Here is an 18,455-nt window from a genome sequence, read left to right on the forward strand (position 1 = left end):
CCCCAGAGGTGACCCCAGTCCTTATAATGCAGGATACTATGCTGCCCAGAACCTTTGTCTACTTCTTTTCTCAGGTACTCTCTCCACTATTCACAGAAATAATTACAAACACTATTTATCTTCCTCTTTTTGTCCCGCACAAGTGCCCAGAAAGTGCTCTATTCACAAAAATAAAATGTTCCAAAATAGATAACATTGGATAACAGCTTCTTTATCCACAAAACACAAATAAGGAAAAATGACATTATTTTGGTTTTCTGCTCTCCACAAGACTTAAGAGACACCCCCCTAAAATGTCTCATTGCACACACATGGATCTTCCTGAGGTTCCCTGTTTGTTTCATTTTCTGCTGATTTGCTTAAAACAGGCAGCGGCCGCTGCTGTGAATGTTTAATTTAAGGGCTCATGTTCCTCTCTGTACAATATATGGTGGTTAGGACCACGGACGAGCTTGACGAGGGGGGTCCGGTGTTGGGGTTTTGAAAAATGGGGGGTGGTTTGATGGAGACCCTGAGGTCTCCAGCACAGTCATTAAGATGACTTCTCGGTTTGGAGATGAGAAAGCATGCTCGGCACTCTGGGCTCATTGAAGATGCTCCCCTGCCTTCTTGAAACATCCATTATTTATGAGTTTTTACAAATTCAAACTGACATTTTTATCAGTTTTAGATGTCTGTTTCTGATTTGGCTACACTGGGTGTGTCTGTCCTCCCAAAATCAGAAGAAAATAGTGAACAAATGCAACTGCTTGGTGTTAAAGCAGCAATACTGCTGGGAGCAGGGTTCATGTTACTTTTACATGTGTACTCACTTTTGCTTAACTGACAGTAGTTATAGAGAGGATAAGACTAAGTTACGGTGACATAAAAGATGGTGACACAAATTATAGATTTAAATCCCCCCTTTTTATTTCAGGTCTCATTTTATAAACACTAAATAATTAGTATTAGTGTTACTAATATTAGTCCTTGTATCAAACCTAAACACATAAAATAACTATACAGCTCAGTGCAGGATATCCAGCACATTGATATATATATATATATATATATATATATATATAGTTATAGTTGATATAGTTGTAGTTTGATGAAGGCGGAATGCAACAATGTTAAACCTTTTGTTGTATTTAACTGTGTATGCACATGAAGGACAAACCAGGTCTGTGTGAAGCGTCGTCTCCTCCCTGCCTACCGCCCCGACCTCACTCGCCTGTGGCTGAGCCAGTATTGATCCGCCTGCTGCCCTGTGCTTTGGTGTTGAGCCTCAGGCTTCACAGAGCCTCACCTCACCTTACATCACTCAACTCACATTAGACTCTGAGCTTGATATGCACTGTTAGGCTGGTACACTCCCAGAGAGAGAACTTGTCAAACGCCAGTTAACATGAGCTCTTGCTGTCAATCTTGCATTAGGTGCTGGAGGTTAATTTAACAATGTTGTGCCATCTATTATACATTTTTGTATTTGGATATTGACAAAATGTTGCCTTGGTTACCAATAAAATGTTCTTAATTGTTTATTTTATTTATCTTAAAATAGTAACGGAATAACGTGTATTTTATCAAACTGAGGATAAAATCTTCCTTTTTCTTTTGGGCAAAAACCTTTTTCACCTGCATAGTCTCGACACAAATGCTTTGCTCAATGGCACCTTTACAGTGGTTGATTGACCCGGAATATAGGTTTTTTTCACTCCCCTTACACTTAGTTCATGGATTATTCTTCTTTTAACAGCCGTCATCGTTTGTTGACATTGGCCTGACACTTTTTTTATTCTCCATGGCCCTGGAATGCCGCCTTCACCCTGCAACCTAGAGTTGTGGAGGAAGTGAGCCAGCCTTCGATTCAATTAAAAAACAAATCCTTGGGTACAGCCCTAGTCCTGACACTACAGTACATCCCTGACTTTAAATGGCTTATTTAACTAAAAGTGATTTCAATGATTGAAAGTCACTTTTTGACATACAGTAAGGATGCATGTAACTTAACACTGGTGGATAAAGGCTGCCCCCCATCCAGCTGTTGCTTTTTTGTCTAACAATATTAAACAGCAGCAGAAACAGCCTTGCCAAACATTTTGGACCAAAATGAAAGACCATAAAAAATGTGCCATCCTATATAACCCCAGTAGAAGTATTGCAAGTATTTATTTATTACATCCTGTACTATTACTATGTCCACATATCACGCACCTAGGGCTGGGCCATGGTGCTGTGGTTTGGATTGTAGCTGCAGAGGTCTTTGCAACACAAGGTAAGTACATGCAAACCTGTTTTCTGTTATGTCCCAAACCAGACAGTAAAGAATCGCTATTATCAAAATGCTGACATTATTAGAGGTTAATTAGGGGAAATAATAACGAGTGTGGATCAGGCCTTTTCAGTTCTAGTCATTTTTTCTGTTCAACTCTTGACCTCCCTTAAACAAAGCCACAGCTCCAGACAGATACTGAGCAAATTTCCCAAAGCTAACTCCTTCACTCATAGCTGTGTTTAAGTCTGTGATGTTCATTTATGGGACCCTTTGCTATACTGTTATTGCAGCCTTTGGCAAAGGACCCAGTCTCTTAAGAGTCTTCAATTTCTTACAAAAAACTGTTGCTGTCCTTAAGGATTGACAGCAGAATAAATAATCAGTTTCCCTTCACAGTGACAATCTAAGAGCATCTAAAGGCCTGCCAGCAATTCTCTGTGGTGCTGAAACAGAGAAGGAGAGACCGGAGGTATTGAGGGAGGCAAAGATGAAGGGAAATATTCTTTCTGTTTGATTCAGTCCTCTTAAGGGTTCTGATATTGATGTAGCTGATAGACCTGCAAATGCACGGATACTTGCATCCATGTTTTGAGACAGATACACATACAAACATACACATTAGCAGACATATTGGAACACACTTAATATCATCTAAGTCTTTTGTTTTTGTGAGCGGTATAGAATGTACATTCAAGGATATACAGTATTTTCTTTGTGATGTAGATCTAGTTCTTTTTATTTGTTTACATGTAGCACATGTTGATGTAGCACTTTGCAGTCAAAAATAATAATATTGTGACTGCAAACAAACACTGATGTTAAAGTTAATAACATTTCTTACATCAGGGCCAGTCTGTGCAAAGTGAATTTTCAAGTACTATACATCACCTCCTCAGGAATCCGTTAAACTAAATACTTAAATGTCTACTTTTATAAAATGCCAGTCTTATACTGTCTTTTTTCAGGTTGGGAACCTCTTTACTTTTTTTCTAAACACTTCGGTGTTAGGTTGCAGAACACAACTTTCTTAGAAGTACATTAATAAGCAAGACGTGGCAGCGTGTGGGTGTCCTGATTTCCTATATGTAGCTCGCTCGTGTCACAAACAACTTTATTGTTGAGTGCAGAAACATTTCATGCGGTTGACTAATAGTCTGCAGTCTTTTCTGGGAAAAGGTGATGAGAGAAGTGACGAATGTTCCTTCAGTACTTAAAGAAGTTTCTAAGAAACTACCACTATAGCAGAATTCTTTAATTAGTTAGCACAAGTGTGGTCAACACAGCAAACTCAAAACAATAAACTATAAGAATAAGTAACTATCCAGGGGCAGTTACATGAAAACATTTATTTATATCAATAACTGGGAATTGCAATGGCACGCAGTGGCTCATTGACATTGCAATAATATGTCATCAGTTCCCTCAAAAAGGAAACATCACCTACTGTATGTAGTGACTATATTTTCCCTCCCCTTCTTGATTTGATTAAATTGTTTGAATTTCTTTTTTTTTTTCTTTATTGTCTTTGTTTTTATAATGCCTTTTGGATTTTTATGAGAAAAACATTGTCAATACCAAGGATTTTGCAGCCAGAAAACAGTGTGTTGAGATTTAGGTCATCATGTACTAACATGACCACAGACCTCTTTCTTTGACGTTCTCTTGGAGCACTCTTTTTGACACTGTCGAAGCAAAGGTCAAGATTCCACGCGTAGTCAAGCATTCACCTCCGCCACTTGGCTGAGGTCAGGCAAGATTAATTCTTTGTGTCATCTCTCTATGTGCAAGGTTCATCCTTCCCTACAATGGAGCCAAGCAAACACAGAAGAAAAGTGTGTGCCTGAAATTGTGTGTGTTTGTGTAGTGTGTTTTTAAAAGACATTGGTGCAACCGTTTTAACAGGGCGACTGTTTGAATTAGATGTTCTAACCCCCCACTTGCTAAATGGATTTCTGAAGTGGCTGTAGTTGGAGGCTTTCAATCGGATGTAACCTTGAGTCCTTTTTTATGTGAGCTCTGTAGGATTTAAGTGCTGGTATAACATGAGCACGACTGAATGCATGCTCCTCATTTTTTGAAATTGAAAAATCTCCAAAGACTCTCCCCATTGTGCAGGCAATTAATGGAATGCTGGCAGCGAGGTTCAGGTGCTTAAAAGTTGTATTTTTCTCTCTCTATCGCTCTCTTTTTAATGACTAATAAAGGATAATCATTGCGGAAAAAAAACATAATGCTGTAGGCTTCCTCTTTATGCACAATGATGTATAATGCATGCTTTGAAATGAAACGGCAGCGGCCTTCAAACCATTCCATCTCCAAACCTTAGTGTATTTGCTTTGCATGCCACAGTGAGTCTTTTGCATAACAATAGTGAGTGTTCCCATTAACAATGCTTGCCTATTAATTCGATCTTTACATTTTTAAAGTTTGTCCATCAGGCCGCCAAACAATAGGTCCCCCAGTTGCTGTTTGGTATAAGTGATTAGAAAGTTGGGTAATTGCCTCTCTGAAGAGTTGGGCTGTTTCTCTTAAGCCTCCTTGTTCTTCACCTGTGAGCCTCTGCCAGATTTAACCCTCAAAAACAGATGAATAAACGACTTATTCATCAATAAAATGTTTCATTCACTTGGTTTGGAGATTATTTTCAATTAATGAGACCATAAACAAATGAAGAATTTGTTGATATAATTGGAAAAATTTATATAAAATGCCAGTGATCGTTCCAAGGATTAAACACTGCCAAAGTGCTGATATACTTTTTTGGGGATCCAGATTTATGACCAAATCTGATCAAATGTTATACACTTTGCCAGTTTCAAAAAATCTTCCTTAAAGCTAACTACACCAGGGAAATAAACAGTAGGAGGATGCTCAGTTTTGCATACCTGTATACCTTTGTATTTCTCTCTGCGGTGCCAATTTGTGTTTTGTTGATGTGCTTTAATGTCCTTATGTATTATTTAATTCATCGTGATGTCATTTTTTTTATTTTGAGGGAAAAATGCAAAGCTGCTGGATACTGAGTTGAGAATAAATAGCCTACATTCAAATGTTTAACCTAGAATAATACGATAAACCCAGCCGTACAAAATTAGGAAACCTTGTGTTAAAACATGTGGTTGTTGCTTTAAAAAAAGTTTTTAATGAGAAAGAAAAGAAATTGCAATAAATAATGCATACAATGTTATAGTCTATTAAAGAGCCAGTGATTAATCCAGCATGTGGCGCTGGGCGGCTCATTTATTTAGACAGGTTCAGCTTTTTTCCGGACTCTTAAGCCTCCGGTCCTGCCTGATAAAGGACTGAATACCAAACTTGCTTATTCTAGCGTTCAGTTGCACATTTTCTTTGCAATCTTGGAACACTTCCAAAAGCGTTTGTTTTTCTTGTGCCCTCAATCTCTTTATCTTTGACTGCGCTTTGACAATGCACGGAAGCATACAAGCGCATCTCGGTAAACACGAGTGATGTGGTTCCAGAGTTTAAAAGCTTCTCATCACACTGGTAGACACAACTTGCGGCTGTTTGTGTGACGGAAAGGAAAACTTGTTTAGAATCTGACAGCACTGCATATGTGTGCAAGAAAAACTGTGTGTTTTTGTTGCTTTTGGCAAGTTATTCATTTGTGTTTTTTCTTTTTTCTTCCTCTCTGTGTGGTTATCTTTTGAGTCGGTCGGTTTGGAGATGATGTCTACCTTCGGGGATGCGCATAGCATGCATTTCTGAGTATTTTCACCTGAGGCTGCACTTGTTAGAGTCTGTGGATAAATGTATATACATTATTTATACAAATTCAGGGAGAGTGAAAGCAGGTTTAACACATTTACAGACAGGAGGCCAGGCACTGCAAGCCAAGCTCCAAGTGAGGATTGCAACCCTGCACCGGGGATTGAGCTGGCCTCTTGCCAGGCTGTGACCAGCATCCTTAATGCTGCACAAGAACATTATCATCAACTCCTCGGCAATCGCATAATCCCTTATAAACATGTGCATCACGAATAAAAAAAAACACTATGAAAAACGGTAGATTTTAAAAAGTTTGCTTATTAAAAGACACAATTAAAAACCTGTGTGCTTCCATTGTTGGAGTTTGGTTTTGGTTTTAGACTGAGATCCTGAAAATAGGGAGGTGAAAATCTGATGTACGTTTATATTAGATATAAAAAATCAACGTCATTTCTGGAGAAACAATTCAACTTTGTTTTTATTATGTCCGAAGAGCAGGGCAAATTGTACACGTGTTTTTCTTGGATAATCCAAAAATTCGGAACAATTACACTGAAGGTAAATGAGATGAATACTGTATCATTCAAAGGGATATGGTTACTGTATGATGTAGTGTGACAACCAAACAATTTTAAAATCTATGTTTTTATACAACATACAAGAAAATAAATATGAGCAGCTGATTCCATTGATTTTTTCACAAAACTGTACCTTAAAAAAGTGAAGGTCTTAAGATCATTCAATACAATAGTGTGGATAATCACTTTGTAAAAGCAGAAGTATGTTTTAATAAATAACGAAGATCTAATTAGTATTAACACCAATGTGCCCCGTTAGAGCGTCAAAAGTTAAGATTGAACAGTGATGTTCTGTTCAAGTTGTATTGCTTTTGATATTAAATCATTTCCCATAATAGACATCACTTCTTCAGTTGAATTATTGATCAATGCATTCGTTGATGGGTTGATTTTAAAATATTGTATAGATTTTGGAGAAATATCTTACTATTGCATAAATTCATGATTTGAAAAGAAGTTTAATTAGTTATATATTCTAAGTGAGGCTGTTTGATAGCAAACCTTAAATAAAATGATCAGATGCAAACTGTGGACAGTCTTAATCCTTCTGAAACACTGGAGTGTAAAGCAAATTCAAAATAACTTTGGGGATATTTTAGTGTCTTTGACAAATGACACTTTTTTTTAGAGGAAGGTTTCATGTGACCAAATGTAATGACAAAATGTGCCTCATTCCCACCCAAAAAGACCTTTTAGTTACAGATACTCTATCCTTTAATATAACTTTCAATAGGTAAAGTGTTGAATGTACCTGTGTTCTCCTAAAATCTACCAGTGAATTTTACTTCAACCTTGTGTTATTAATGTGTGAATAAATACATTTTATTTATTTTCTGTGGATCCCTGTTTCCTATCCAGGAGCCCTGTTCCTCAGAGGTGGATGCCTTGCCAGCTGGTTGTAGTCTTCATGTTCCCATGGACCTGGAGTTTACCGCCTCCTGCTTCCCCCGAAGTCCTTTGCCTCAGAAAAGCTATGGCCTCGTCCACGTTGACTGACCTGGCTGGTGACGGTGATTGAAGTTTCTTTTTTTTTTTTTATCAAAGCTGGTGAATTATTTTACTTATATTATAGCTTTTTTTCCCCTTCACTATTCTCTCTTATGATCACTGTAGAGACGCAGCACATCTTTGTTTTTTTCAGTGCATACCTTTGTACTAGTTGTTACTATTTTCCATTTTGTAGGACTTATTTTTGCTTTAGACATTGTTCTTATTTTAAAATGTGCTGCATAATAATGTAAGCTAAATGCCTCAATTATAACTTTGATCTAAACTCCAAATTGTCAACTAAAAGTTCATTGTTTTTTATGCTTGTATGTCTTTCATGGTGTTTTATTTTTTATGGCTTCACTTGCCGCTTCTAAGAGCACTACTGAATATCGTCCAGTAAAGTGTGCGGTAGTACTGCATTCAGATACATAAACTGAGTAATGGGCCCTATTTGTGATCAGTCAGTGTGAGATGTCAATCATATTGAGACTTTTATGATATGCCATCAGCTTTTTCTCTCCCCCGGTTTCCTGTCACTCCATTATCAAACTCTCAAATAGTGGCATGAAAAAAAAAAAGTAGGACAGCTGAGTTAACTTTCTTTACATCTTATTTCCCATTTGAACTTATTCCTACGTTATTCGAAGCAGGTTGAAATAGCTTTTCCTTTTCCCCACAAAAAACCTATGCAGCAAAACGGGACAGCATTAGTGTGTGCTGGAAGCCAGAATCTGAAGATATAAGCATAATAATCATTTATTGAAATATGAGTGAAAATTAAATTAGTCTCAGAGAGCCGCTCCCAATGACAGAGGCAGTGATAGGGACAGTCAGAAGAACAGCAAGCGGGGAAAAAGTCATAAAAAAGCAGGAGGGATATAGCATTTTGATCCATTTTGTACCCATGTGTTGACAGCGTACGTGAGCATTTTAATGATAATAAATACATAAATAAATTCCTCGTTTAACCATGAGTTAAAGAGTTGATCTTAAGCTACAGACTGATTTGTTTAAAACCAAACTTTAACCTCCAAATTCTGACTAAATATTATTATTATTATTTTTTTTAATACGTTTAATAAAAAAAAAAAAGAAAGCCTGCTGTTGCGAATGGAGCATTGACCAAATTAATTTGCATGACTTGATGCCTGCATGTGGTGTAGAGTTCACCTGTATGTAATGGCACATTCAAAGCAGCAGCAGAACCTCAACACAGAATTTGAGAAAGTTGCTGATAAAAGATTGTCTGATGAGGGTGTCAGAAAATTGAGATCAGAAACTCAACTGCTTAATAACATGGGACTTTAAGTTAATTTTCTGTACAATAAACATGCCATTGAAAGACTCCCGATTGTTCTATGACCTAATTGATAAGATGTTGACAGGTAAACAAATAAACCACAAGTAAATGTGGGAGGCAAGCGTTTGGACATTTTTGAACAGTAACAACAAGAACAGTACATGTGAACAATTCCACATGAAATAATTTAGGGTGCCATTTTTTTGTGAAAAGAAAGCCATTTAGGACACAGTACTAGAAGTCACAGATCAAAGGGGTAAAGATGCCGTCTTTGGTATAAGAGCAAACTCGAAAGAACAATGATGCAGTTTGAATAAAATAACTTCAAACGTCTTTCATACCTACTGTCTTCAATACAATATTCCATGTTTTTGACTTGCATTAACATTTAAAAGCCAAACAAAATTATGGTGATTTTTTTAGTTTTTAAAAGCTTACTATTTTGCTCCAGAGCTGCATCAATGAACTAATTATGGAAACAAAACAAGAACATGCTACAGAAAACAAATTTATTCTGGCATGGAAACCTCACGCCATGTAACACAAAGATGGAAACCCAGACACGCAATAAATTATCTTCATTATTAAGCGTAACCAGTGACATACTGTACATCAAAAAGGTAAAAGCACTGTAAATAAAAAAGGAAAGGAAATCTACAAAAAAGGTTGTAAGTGAAACAGAACCCTTATACAGCAATGCTTTTAAAAAAATGTTTAAATGCCAGCAGACAAGATAGAAATTAATATCTTAAGTGTGATTCCTTCTTGATTTTAGTGTCTCACGACATAATTTAAGTACTGCTCAAAACAAATAACAAATAAACACTGTACACACACCAAAGAAAGCGAACCAGAGGATCTTTTTTTTCGTTTTGTTGATTTCATTTTTTAGGAAATCATTGCTTTGCAATTTATGCTTCATCACAGTTCTCTCCCATATGACCACATGAATGTAAACACCTGTTGAATTATTCTTTTTTAATTTTTACATTAATACTTTATATATATATTTGTACATATTTTCATTCACATCTGCACGGTTAGCTAGCATGGTAATGAAATAAGGCAAGACTCACATAACTGTGACATCACAATTTTTTTTCCCCCATTATAATACTGATTATTAAGGTTTTGTAATTTCCTCCTTCTGTTTTGGAGCAGCCTTTGGTCTTTCTGGACAAAGGCAGGGTCGATCCTTCTCCGTCTCAAGAATCACACTTTGTTTTGTTCCAGTTGCAATGAAATACTAAAAAGAGAGTGTGTTTTGCAGGAAAAAGGGGCTATAAATACACTTTTTTCAGCTTACATCATTAATTGAATTTATTTAACACTGGTCTTTCTGAGGTACATAGTTTAAGATGATTCAGGGAGGTGGAATAAGAAAGGGGTACGACAATATGACCATGAGGAGCAAAAGTCTTCCATTACAAGAGAAAAAAAACTCCGATTTTTTCTTCTTATTGGCCTATCTATCATTTTGTTCAATAAAGACTGTTTCTTTTTTAGACTTTTTTTTTTTTCAGTTCGTCCCTCAGTCAGATCAAGCTGCCGTGGCAGGCGTGTTTTGTGAGTTCAAAAAACAGATGTGATAGTAAGTTAGAGTCTTTGGCCTGGTTGACTGGCTGTCCGTTCATCTTTACAGTACCAACAACAGCTAAAAGCTGGTTTCAGTGAGAGAGCATTCGGAGGATCATCGACCAAAAAAGCCACCGCTCTAGTCACAAAGCTGTCTGTCCGAAAGATAGGTGGTGTTTCTCAGCTTCCTGTCTTAGCACAAATGGCATCTCAAAATGTCCACAGTGCTCAAACATTTAAGAGTGGTTATTTCTTAAGTTTCAACCTGCCAGCCTGATAATGTGTTCTTTTCCAGATGATTGGATCCCATCTTGAGCCACATTTGTTTCAAGTGTTTTTCTCCTCTTACTTTTAATATTGTCTTTTTTGTGGAGGAGAAGAGGCTTTTCTTTCAGACTTTTTTTTTAATAGAATAAAAGGATCCATATACTGTTAGTGTTTACACATTATTTGTCTCTGTGCTTGTGTGTTTATCCAGATCTGTATTCCAAGTTGTAACTTCAAAATCAAAATGAGCTTTATATAAACAAAAGTTGCTAACAATCTCTGCTCTCCATCCTCCAGGTCATCACTCAGTCCACTCTGAGATGGAGGTTCAGTTATTTGCAGCAGCGGAACTGAAATTGTTTGCACAGCTGCATTACGTGTGGTGCAGTCCTCTCTTAAGCTCTCTTTGCATGAAGCATTTCAATGAGCAGATTGTTGCAGGGCACATCCCCGTTCAGGTGTTTGTAGTAAAGGTATTCTTCGGCCTGCAGGCTGATGGCTCGGATCTCAGGCAGCCGGAGGAGCAGCTGGCCAAACTTGTCCGTTTGTTGCGGATAGTTACACATGACGTAGTCCAGCAGCGCTGCGTTGACCTGCTCCTGGACACTCTCTACTAGATGAAAGTTCTCAAGGTTCTTGACATCTATCAAAAGAAAAAGAAAAGGGTTAGATTGCTTGACACTTACTCATCTATGGGTGCTGTTTGATTATAATAAAAAAGCAATAGCACATCAAATTGAAGCCTAAACATGGCATAATGGCAAATAATTACAAACCAGAGATGTCACAACAGCTGAATTTGTTTTTGAAGGCATAATGTGCCCACAGTACATTAACAGCATGATTAGAATGTATGCACATCTAGTCCTACAATATATTTAGGCCAAGTGTTCAAGCTTACTTTTAATTTCTCATAATATTATCTCAGACTTCTTTATGGCAGGAACTATAACTCAATAAAGCACCACTGTATCCTCAAGGAGATAAATGATCGATCCATAATGCACCAGAAATATAATGTATTATTATAATGGTTTATATTTAAAAGACAAAAAGGTTCCCTTCTTTGTTTGTCGCTTTATGTTTTTTATAATTTTAAAGAGGACTTTTCATGACGAAAAAAACCCTTCTCTCATTATTCTCTGAATCGTCTCTTGAGAGAGAGAACCAGGTAAAGGCAAAACCTCTTATCCCGAGAGATTAATTCCCTAGTTGTCAATGAATTATGTAGGGCAGAGTTACAGTCATATTAGCACCAGAGCTGCTCCTTAACCTGCTCCTTTTATATCATAACAAAACAGAATGTGTTTTAATTATTTGTGAAAAAAACAAGCATTGATCTTAAAAACAGTAATCACTTAAACTGCAGGTTACACTTAGAGCCCAGAAATTCATATTGGTGGGAAGTCCTTTTTTCAGTATTAATTCCTTGTGCAAAATACATTTTGCATCTTTCCAAAATCCTACCCTTACGCGTAGCTTTAAGCACTTTTCCTTGGCCATAATAAGCTCACTTGGGGTTTGAGCAGATTATTGCAAGACAAGACCAAAATTTGCTAAATGGATAATGGTGGACCTGAGCGCTGTGTGTACTTGTCATGATTATGAAGTGCAGGGCGGCAGAATATTTAATCAGATAGCAGCTCTGTGTGTGTGTGTGTGTGTGTGTGTGTGTGTGTGTGTGTGTGTGTGTGTGTGTGAGAGATCTTTTATTAATCCGCTTGACCCCAGGTTGAGTGTGTTCACAGTGAGCTAATGTGGAATGACAGAGTCCCTGTGTTTAGTTGACACCTCTGGTCCAACACATACACTGCCGCACACTAAAATGTACCATCTTTCATGCCAAATATCTGCCTTTCTCTCACAGAAGCTCAAAGACTAATCCATTGAAATACACATAATATTGCTCACACAGTACCCCCTTCCCACACTCACACATACCCCATCCACCCACCTAGAGCATTAGGAGGAAGGAGGGGGGAGATAAATCAGCAACTAATGAGGTCTAGAGAATGAGAAGCAGATCCTTCAAGGCACTTCCATCTATGATGCACTCTTCCATGCTATTACAATCTGTGAGTGTGTGTGTGTGTGTGTGTGTGTGTGTGTGTGTGTGTGTGTGTGTGTGTGTGTGTGTGTGTGTGTGTGTGTGTGTGTGTGTGTGTGTGTGTGTGTGTGTGTGTGTTTTTGCATGCTTGTGTTGCCTGTGTATGTGAGGTGGTGTGTAGCATGTGCAAGCTCACCCTGACCTCTGTGTGACACGGCGGGGGGCTAAATAAGGCCAAGAGGAGGGCAGGAAAGGGGGGAGGGTGCACGGCTTGTGACAAAAGAGGCTCCAAACAAACATGACATGTGCTTTTTCCTGCTGCTACTCAGCTGTCTGACCCCCTATCAGACTCCTGAACCAGCTTTCAAACCATCAACACCTCCGAGAACCATCGATATAGCCTTACATAAGCTAACCAGTGTGGGCTTTAGGCTTTGACACACAGACAGCCTACGCAGGTCAACAAGAAAAACAGTAGGCTTGTTTATATCAAAGCAAAGCAATGGAATAAAAAAGAGTTGCTGAGAAAGTATTTTTAAAATGCTGAGATTGTTATATTTGCATCAGGATACATGAGCTATATTTCCTGTCAATTGTACTTCCTAAATGCTGTTTTAAAGCTTTGTCCACACTGCACAGAATAACATTCTCGTGGGGAAAATGAAACTGTATCCAAAAGTGAATTGAGTCTAAACTGGAATTATCATAACATAGCCCAATATGTGTCCCTTTTTGATTTTAGGACATACACATTTGCAAGGTTGTTTTAAGCCGAAAAGACTAGAAAACAACATTTTGGTAACTAAAGCCAGGTGTTGACTCATAAATGACTTTATGAAATAGCGTATCTGTTGGTTGGCACAATCAGTTTTACCTCGTACAAAGGATGAGTCAAAATGTCTTTTTCTGCAGTACAATGTCCATAACAAACATGTCATGTTGCTAAAGAATCAGTTCTGCAGTGTTAACCTCTTCTGAGTTTGATTTAGTTAATTCTGCACCAACATGACAAGGTGAGCCCAGAGCAAAAACATTGGGAGGTGTTGCCATGGTTTCTCTGATTTTTTAGTAGGTGTTTGTGTGTGTCTGCATGAGTGTTTAGGCATGTTGAGGGTAGTTTGTTTGGTCTGTGTGGATATTGTGGAGGGGGGGACTAGAAAGAATTAGTACCCAATGTCTCTGTCAAGCTAATTAGGGTAAAGTGTGGCAAAAAGACAGCATTTTAATTGCTAATTATTGCCAGAGCCCCTTTTGAAAAAATAATGAACAAGGGACTCCAAAAAAGGAAGAGAAAAAGCACATGTGACAATAGTTTGATTTGTGCTCCTGTTGGTAAAATCAGAAAAATAACTGGTTGATGAGAAATGTTTTTTCTCATCAGCAACAAGAAGGATTGTCAAGTAGAGAAGAGTGGTTAGGGGGAACATAAAATAAACAATTGATCAATGATTCCCAGACAGTGTCAGGTCGGAGCATTAAGTGTAATAAGCGTTCTCTCCTCTTCCTCCAATGCCCCCCCTTTCATTCTTTCTCTCTCCATCTCATTGTTCAGTCACTGTGGGACTAATTATCAACTTTTTTTTCACATAAAACAGCCACAGTTCGTTGCTGCACCGCATCTGAATACTCAAATGGAAACCCTGAGGTCCCGTGGAATACATTGTTTCATTTGACGGCCGATCATGCTCAAACAAGCGACCTAATGCAAAAGTACACACACACATGCACACGCACACACATTCACATTCACATTCACTATTACTGAGCCCCTGAAATCACTGCTGTGCCTTTTAATTAGACTAGATTTGCTCGGTGCTGTGTGTGTGTGTGTGTGTGTGTGTGTGTGTGTGTGTGTGTGTGTGTGTGTGTGTGTGTGTGTGTGTGTGTGTGTGTGTGTGTGTGTGTGTGTGTGTGTGTGTGTGTGTGTGTGTGTGTGTGTGTGTGTGTGTGTGTGTGTGTGTGTTCGTGTTCGTGTTCGTGTTCGCATGTGCTTTTACCGCCCCTTACAACCCACCTGCTCCAGGGACACACACACACACACACACACACACACACACACATGCAAATATCCGCTCCATTGCCTCACTCTCATGTCTATGATGCTAACAGACAGGACACTAATAACCTTTGATCAGAAACATCGCTTTTTTTGTCACAGTTTACCATTCTGTGCAAAGGCAAGCAGGCCTTACTTGTTTTATAGCTTTAAGAAGCTAAAGTGGTAGAGAAGTACTGCAATATCCAGTAAGTCAGCCTGTTAATATATCCTAGCTGGGTAAGACCTGACCCTTCTATAAATCCATGGTATAAGTAAAAATGGTAAAAACAAAAGCACAAAAAATGTAAGAGAGAAAAGTTTCATTTGTTAAATTTCAATCACCTCAAAAAACTTTGAGGAAGACCAAAATGTGTTCAGTTAGGGTGTTATTGTCCCGACCCCCATCCTCATAATAAGATACTTCTATAAAGGCAACAGTTGGACATGGCAGAATAACACTATGGCCTCTAAAATTACAATCTTAGTGCCCCAATCAATAAACCTCTCAGTCACATGCTTTCAAGTCATTGTGCCTTTCAAACTTCACAACATGCGTTTCCTGACCGCCCCAAAAACCACACATAAAACATTTGGGTCATAAACGGTTGTTGAGTCAAGTGCTGTCAGTAAACTTGACCAATTAAATGTGAGTGGAAGACAACCTGTTCACTTCCTGTATAGGCGGGAATTAGAAGCTCCTGGTCTTCCAATAGGGACTTTCACAGACGTTTATGCAAGCCTATCAAAGTTGATTCACCTTTTACTACGGCTGCAGTGCTTCAAAGAGCGATGGATTGAACCCATGTCCTGGCCAAGTCCTCTTTATTGCACCCTTCTTGATGTTATCAAGTCAACATTGTTAACTGCTACTTCATTTATTATTAATCTGCTTTGCAGCTCGGCTCCAATCAGAAACATGGGCGTTGAAAGAAGAGAACCCAATAACCTTTGAATCTGGGTGGGTTGCTGGGACAAGGTAAGGACTAAGGACTGCCCACAATAAGCAACATGTGGAGCTATGTGTTCATTGGGAGAATCTGGCTGTGTGTTTGTATACGAGTGTGGTGTTAAAAAAACTGTGTGCAAGGGATATCAAAGCAAACAAGGTTCACAGGGCAAGGGGCAATGGTCGCATGGTTAACAGTATCACTATAGGCTATTATCTGAGTTTCGGTGCACTGCTGGCCCTTGTTTTTATTTTGGAGAAAATGAACCCCCTTACTGCCTATTTAACCTTCACACCACTCGCCATAAGGTACACAAACACACACATACTCACATCTCCCATCAATACTCCATTGACAGCATTTCACCAGGAAGTGTGTTTCCTGTACAGCTTCCCTCATCTATCACTGTATGCCAGCAAACAAGTTTCCCTTCTCCCCGGAGCCCTAAGCTTCCTTGTTTTTATCCAAATCCCATTTGGGGAATTCCCTTTCTCAGATACGACGTCTCCACGTTTGAGGCGAGTGAAAACACAGGATGGGTAAACTAGAGTTATGTGCTCCTTCACATGTAATGGGGGTTCTTGGAGGGGGACTTGATACGCCAAATGCTTCAAGGGTAACATACAGTTACAATTCTATCACAGGAGGAGCATGTATCAGCTGACTTTCAATCTCTCTAAAGAAAACTTAAACTACAGACACTGCTACATGCCACAAAACATGACATGAAGAAAAACTACTTTAGTGCACATGTTGAGTTGGTAAAAATGTTCATTATTGTCCAAATGGCTCAACTCAAAGGCAGGTTTCTGATGCTTTTCAACCAGCCGACAGTTACTTTGGTGGGACCATATTCATGCCTGCAGGCTATGAAATGGGATTAGGCTAGGAATAACAACAAAACACCTCCTCCACACTTTATTTCCTTATTTTGTATAACTATTGTTCTCATAGAAGAAACCCCAGATACCCCACTGTAGCAAAGGCAACCTATACCTTATAGTCAACAATTATATTTGAGTCTATCAAGCACCGATCAGCGATAGCTAATTTAGAATCTCTTTTGTTCTTATTTAATTAATTGAAGGATATTAGGGTGTAACCTTTACACTCAATAACTGCATATTCAGCTGACAAAGGCCTCATTAAGCCATAGACAGTGACCCCTCATCTTGAAAAGTGACCCTTTATTTCACCGTTATAGAGTAATACTGTAGCTATATGCCCTCAAGCTAACTTAAAGCCCAATGTCCAGAGGCAAAATATCCTCTGCGCTAACAATGCATAATATCAACCATCTCACAGTGCCTGGAAACTGCCCACCAATGGGGACGGGCTTTTGTCAGAATACCCTAAAGCATGAAGGCTCAATTTGCCTGCCCACTCATCAAACCCTCCCTTTAACCACAAGGGGCCAAACGCCATGCGGCTTTAAAAGAGAATTACACAGGTACCGTCCAGTAGGGGATATATTAAGTCAAATCTAAACCTACTCTGACATAATTGCTATTGTTGTTAAGCTAAAGAGGTAGTAGCTGGTTCAGTTTTTGTCGCCCAAGGACGGGTCGGTGTGCTCAGTGGACGATGGAGAGAGGTCGAGAGATATTGTGAGGAAGGGAAAAGTGCCTTAGGTCCGATAAAATAAGCAATAGAAAAGGCACTCGTAGCAGGAAGCAGACAAGCTTCTCTCATTGACTATGCTGGCTAGAAGGTGTTCAGGGTTTATCCTGAGGTGAAGGGGAAAACAAATTTACATCCTGTATAAGTTGGTCCTATTAGTGGCTGTGTTGTTATAGACTTTGAGAGCTTTAGAAGATCAGCATAGCCAGGGAGGACAATATTTGTAGGAACAATAATTAAAGGAATAGTTCAGACTTTTGTACATAAAATGGTATTATTTAACTTTAACATATTATGGTAGTAGTTACTTGCTGTTGAATACAGTAAAATAGAAATTAAAATCAATTAAAGGAATATATTAACAACTAATCTAGAATCAAAATACTTTATTAATCCCTGGGGGTTATAGGTTTTGTGACAGTTGCACCATATTAGAATAAAAATACATAACTTGTTGTTGCCACAGGGACACATTGAAGACTCAGGGTCATGGTGAAGACATAAGGAAGCACAGAACAGTCAGGAATCCATCGATGGAAACATTTTCATCTGATGTATCCTGATGCAGGTCAGACCATCAGGTGCAGCCCTTAAAGCTCATCAAACTACACACAACAGATCTTCCATCTGACTCCCGGCTGAAGGCGCTTGGTCGTCCATTCAATTGAATTAATAATCAGTCAAAATATTAATATTATAACAGCTAAATAATAACCCTAACTTGCAAGAAGAATGAACATTAACTGAAACTGCATATTTTGATATTTGATATAACCCAGTGAACAGTTTGTGTTGCATAAAGAACAGACATTTATTTACCAGCCTCAAAACAACACACCAAAAAAGATTTGCCTGTTTTATAGTTGTTTTTATTTATTTTTATTTCTTTGCTTTAGCTTTAAATATTCTTGTCAACTGGCCCCATGTGCTGTTGTTAATTTCTTCAAGTTGCGGACTCAATGGTCTAAAAATCATTTTGCTGTGGGGGAAAATCCCATTGTCTCAGCATTATGAAAATCCATTTGCCAGAGGGATATTGAGAGATTTGAATCAGCAATGAGCCTGTGGTCTCCCTTGTCTCCCCCCACACTTCTTATTGCCCCTTTTAGT

The 18,455-nt window shown here is 38.5% G+C and overlaps 2 protein-coding genes across 3 annotated transcripts in view; one reads left to right on the top strand and one right to left on the bottom strand.

Moving 5' to 3' along the window:
* LOC134869485 (adhesion G-protein coupled receptor D2) overlaps positions 1-10,969 on the top strand; it is a 79,250-nt gene extending 68,281 nt beyond the window's left edge. Inside the window, exon 26 of the mRNA XM_063891142.1 lies at positions 7,420-10,969. Coding sequence (XP_063747212.1) covers positions 7,420-7,557 — 138 coding nt within the window. The 3' untranslated portion in view covers positions 7,558-10,969. The remainder of the gene's footprint in view (positions 1-7,419) is intronic.
* Positions 10,326-18,455, bottom strand: part of nr5a2 (nuclear receptor subfamily 5, group A, member 2) — a 59,382-nt gene continuing 51,252 nt past the window's right edge. For both annotated transcript variants that reach the window (XM_063891143.1, XM_063891144.1), the window contains one exon: positions 10,326-11,336. In XM_063891143.1, coding sequence (XP_063747213.1) covers positions 11,089-11,336 — 248 coding nt within the window. In that variant the 3' untranslated portion in view covers positions 10,326-11,088. The remainder of the gene's footprint in view (positions 11,337-18,455) is intronic.

Source organism: Eleginops maclovinus, chromosome 9, assembly GCF_036324505.1.
Source record: "Eleginops maclovinus isolate JMC-PN-2008 ecotype Puerto Natales chromosome 9, JC_Emac_rtc_rv5, whole genome shotgun sequence".
Classification (NCBI taxonomy): Eukaryota; Metazoa; Chordata; class Actinopteri; order Perciformes; family Eleginopidae; genus Eleginops; species Eleginops maclovinus.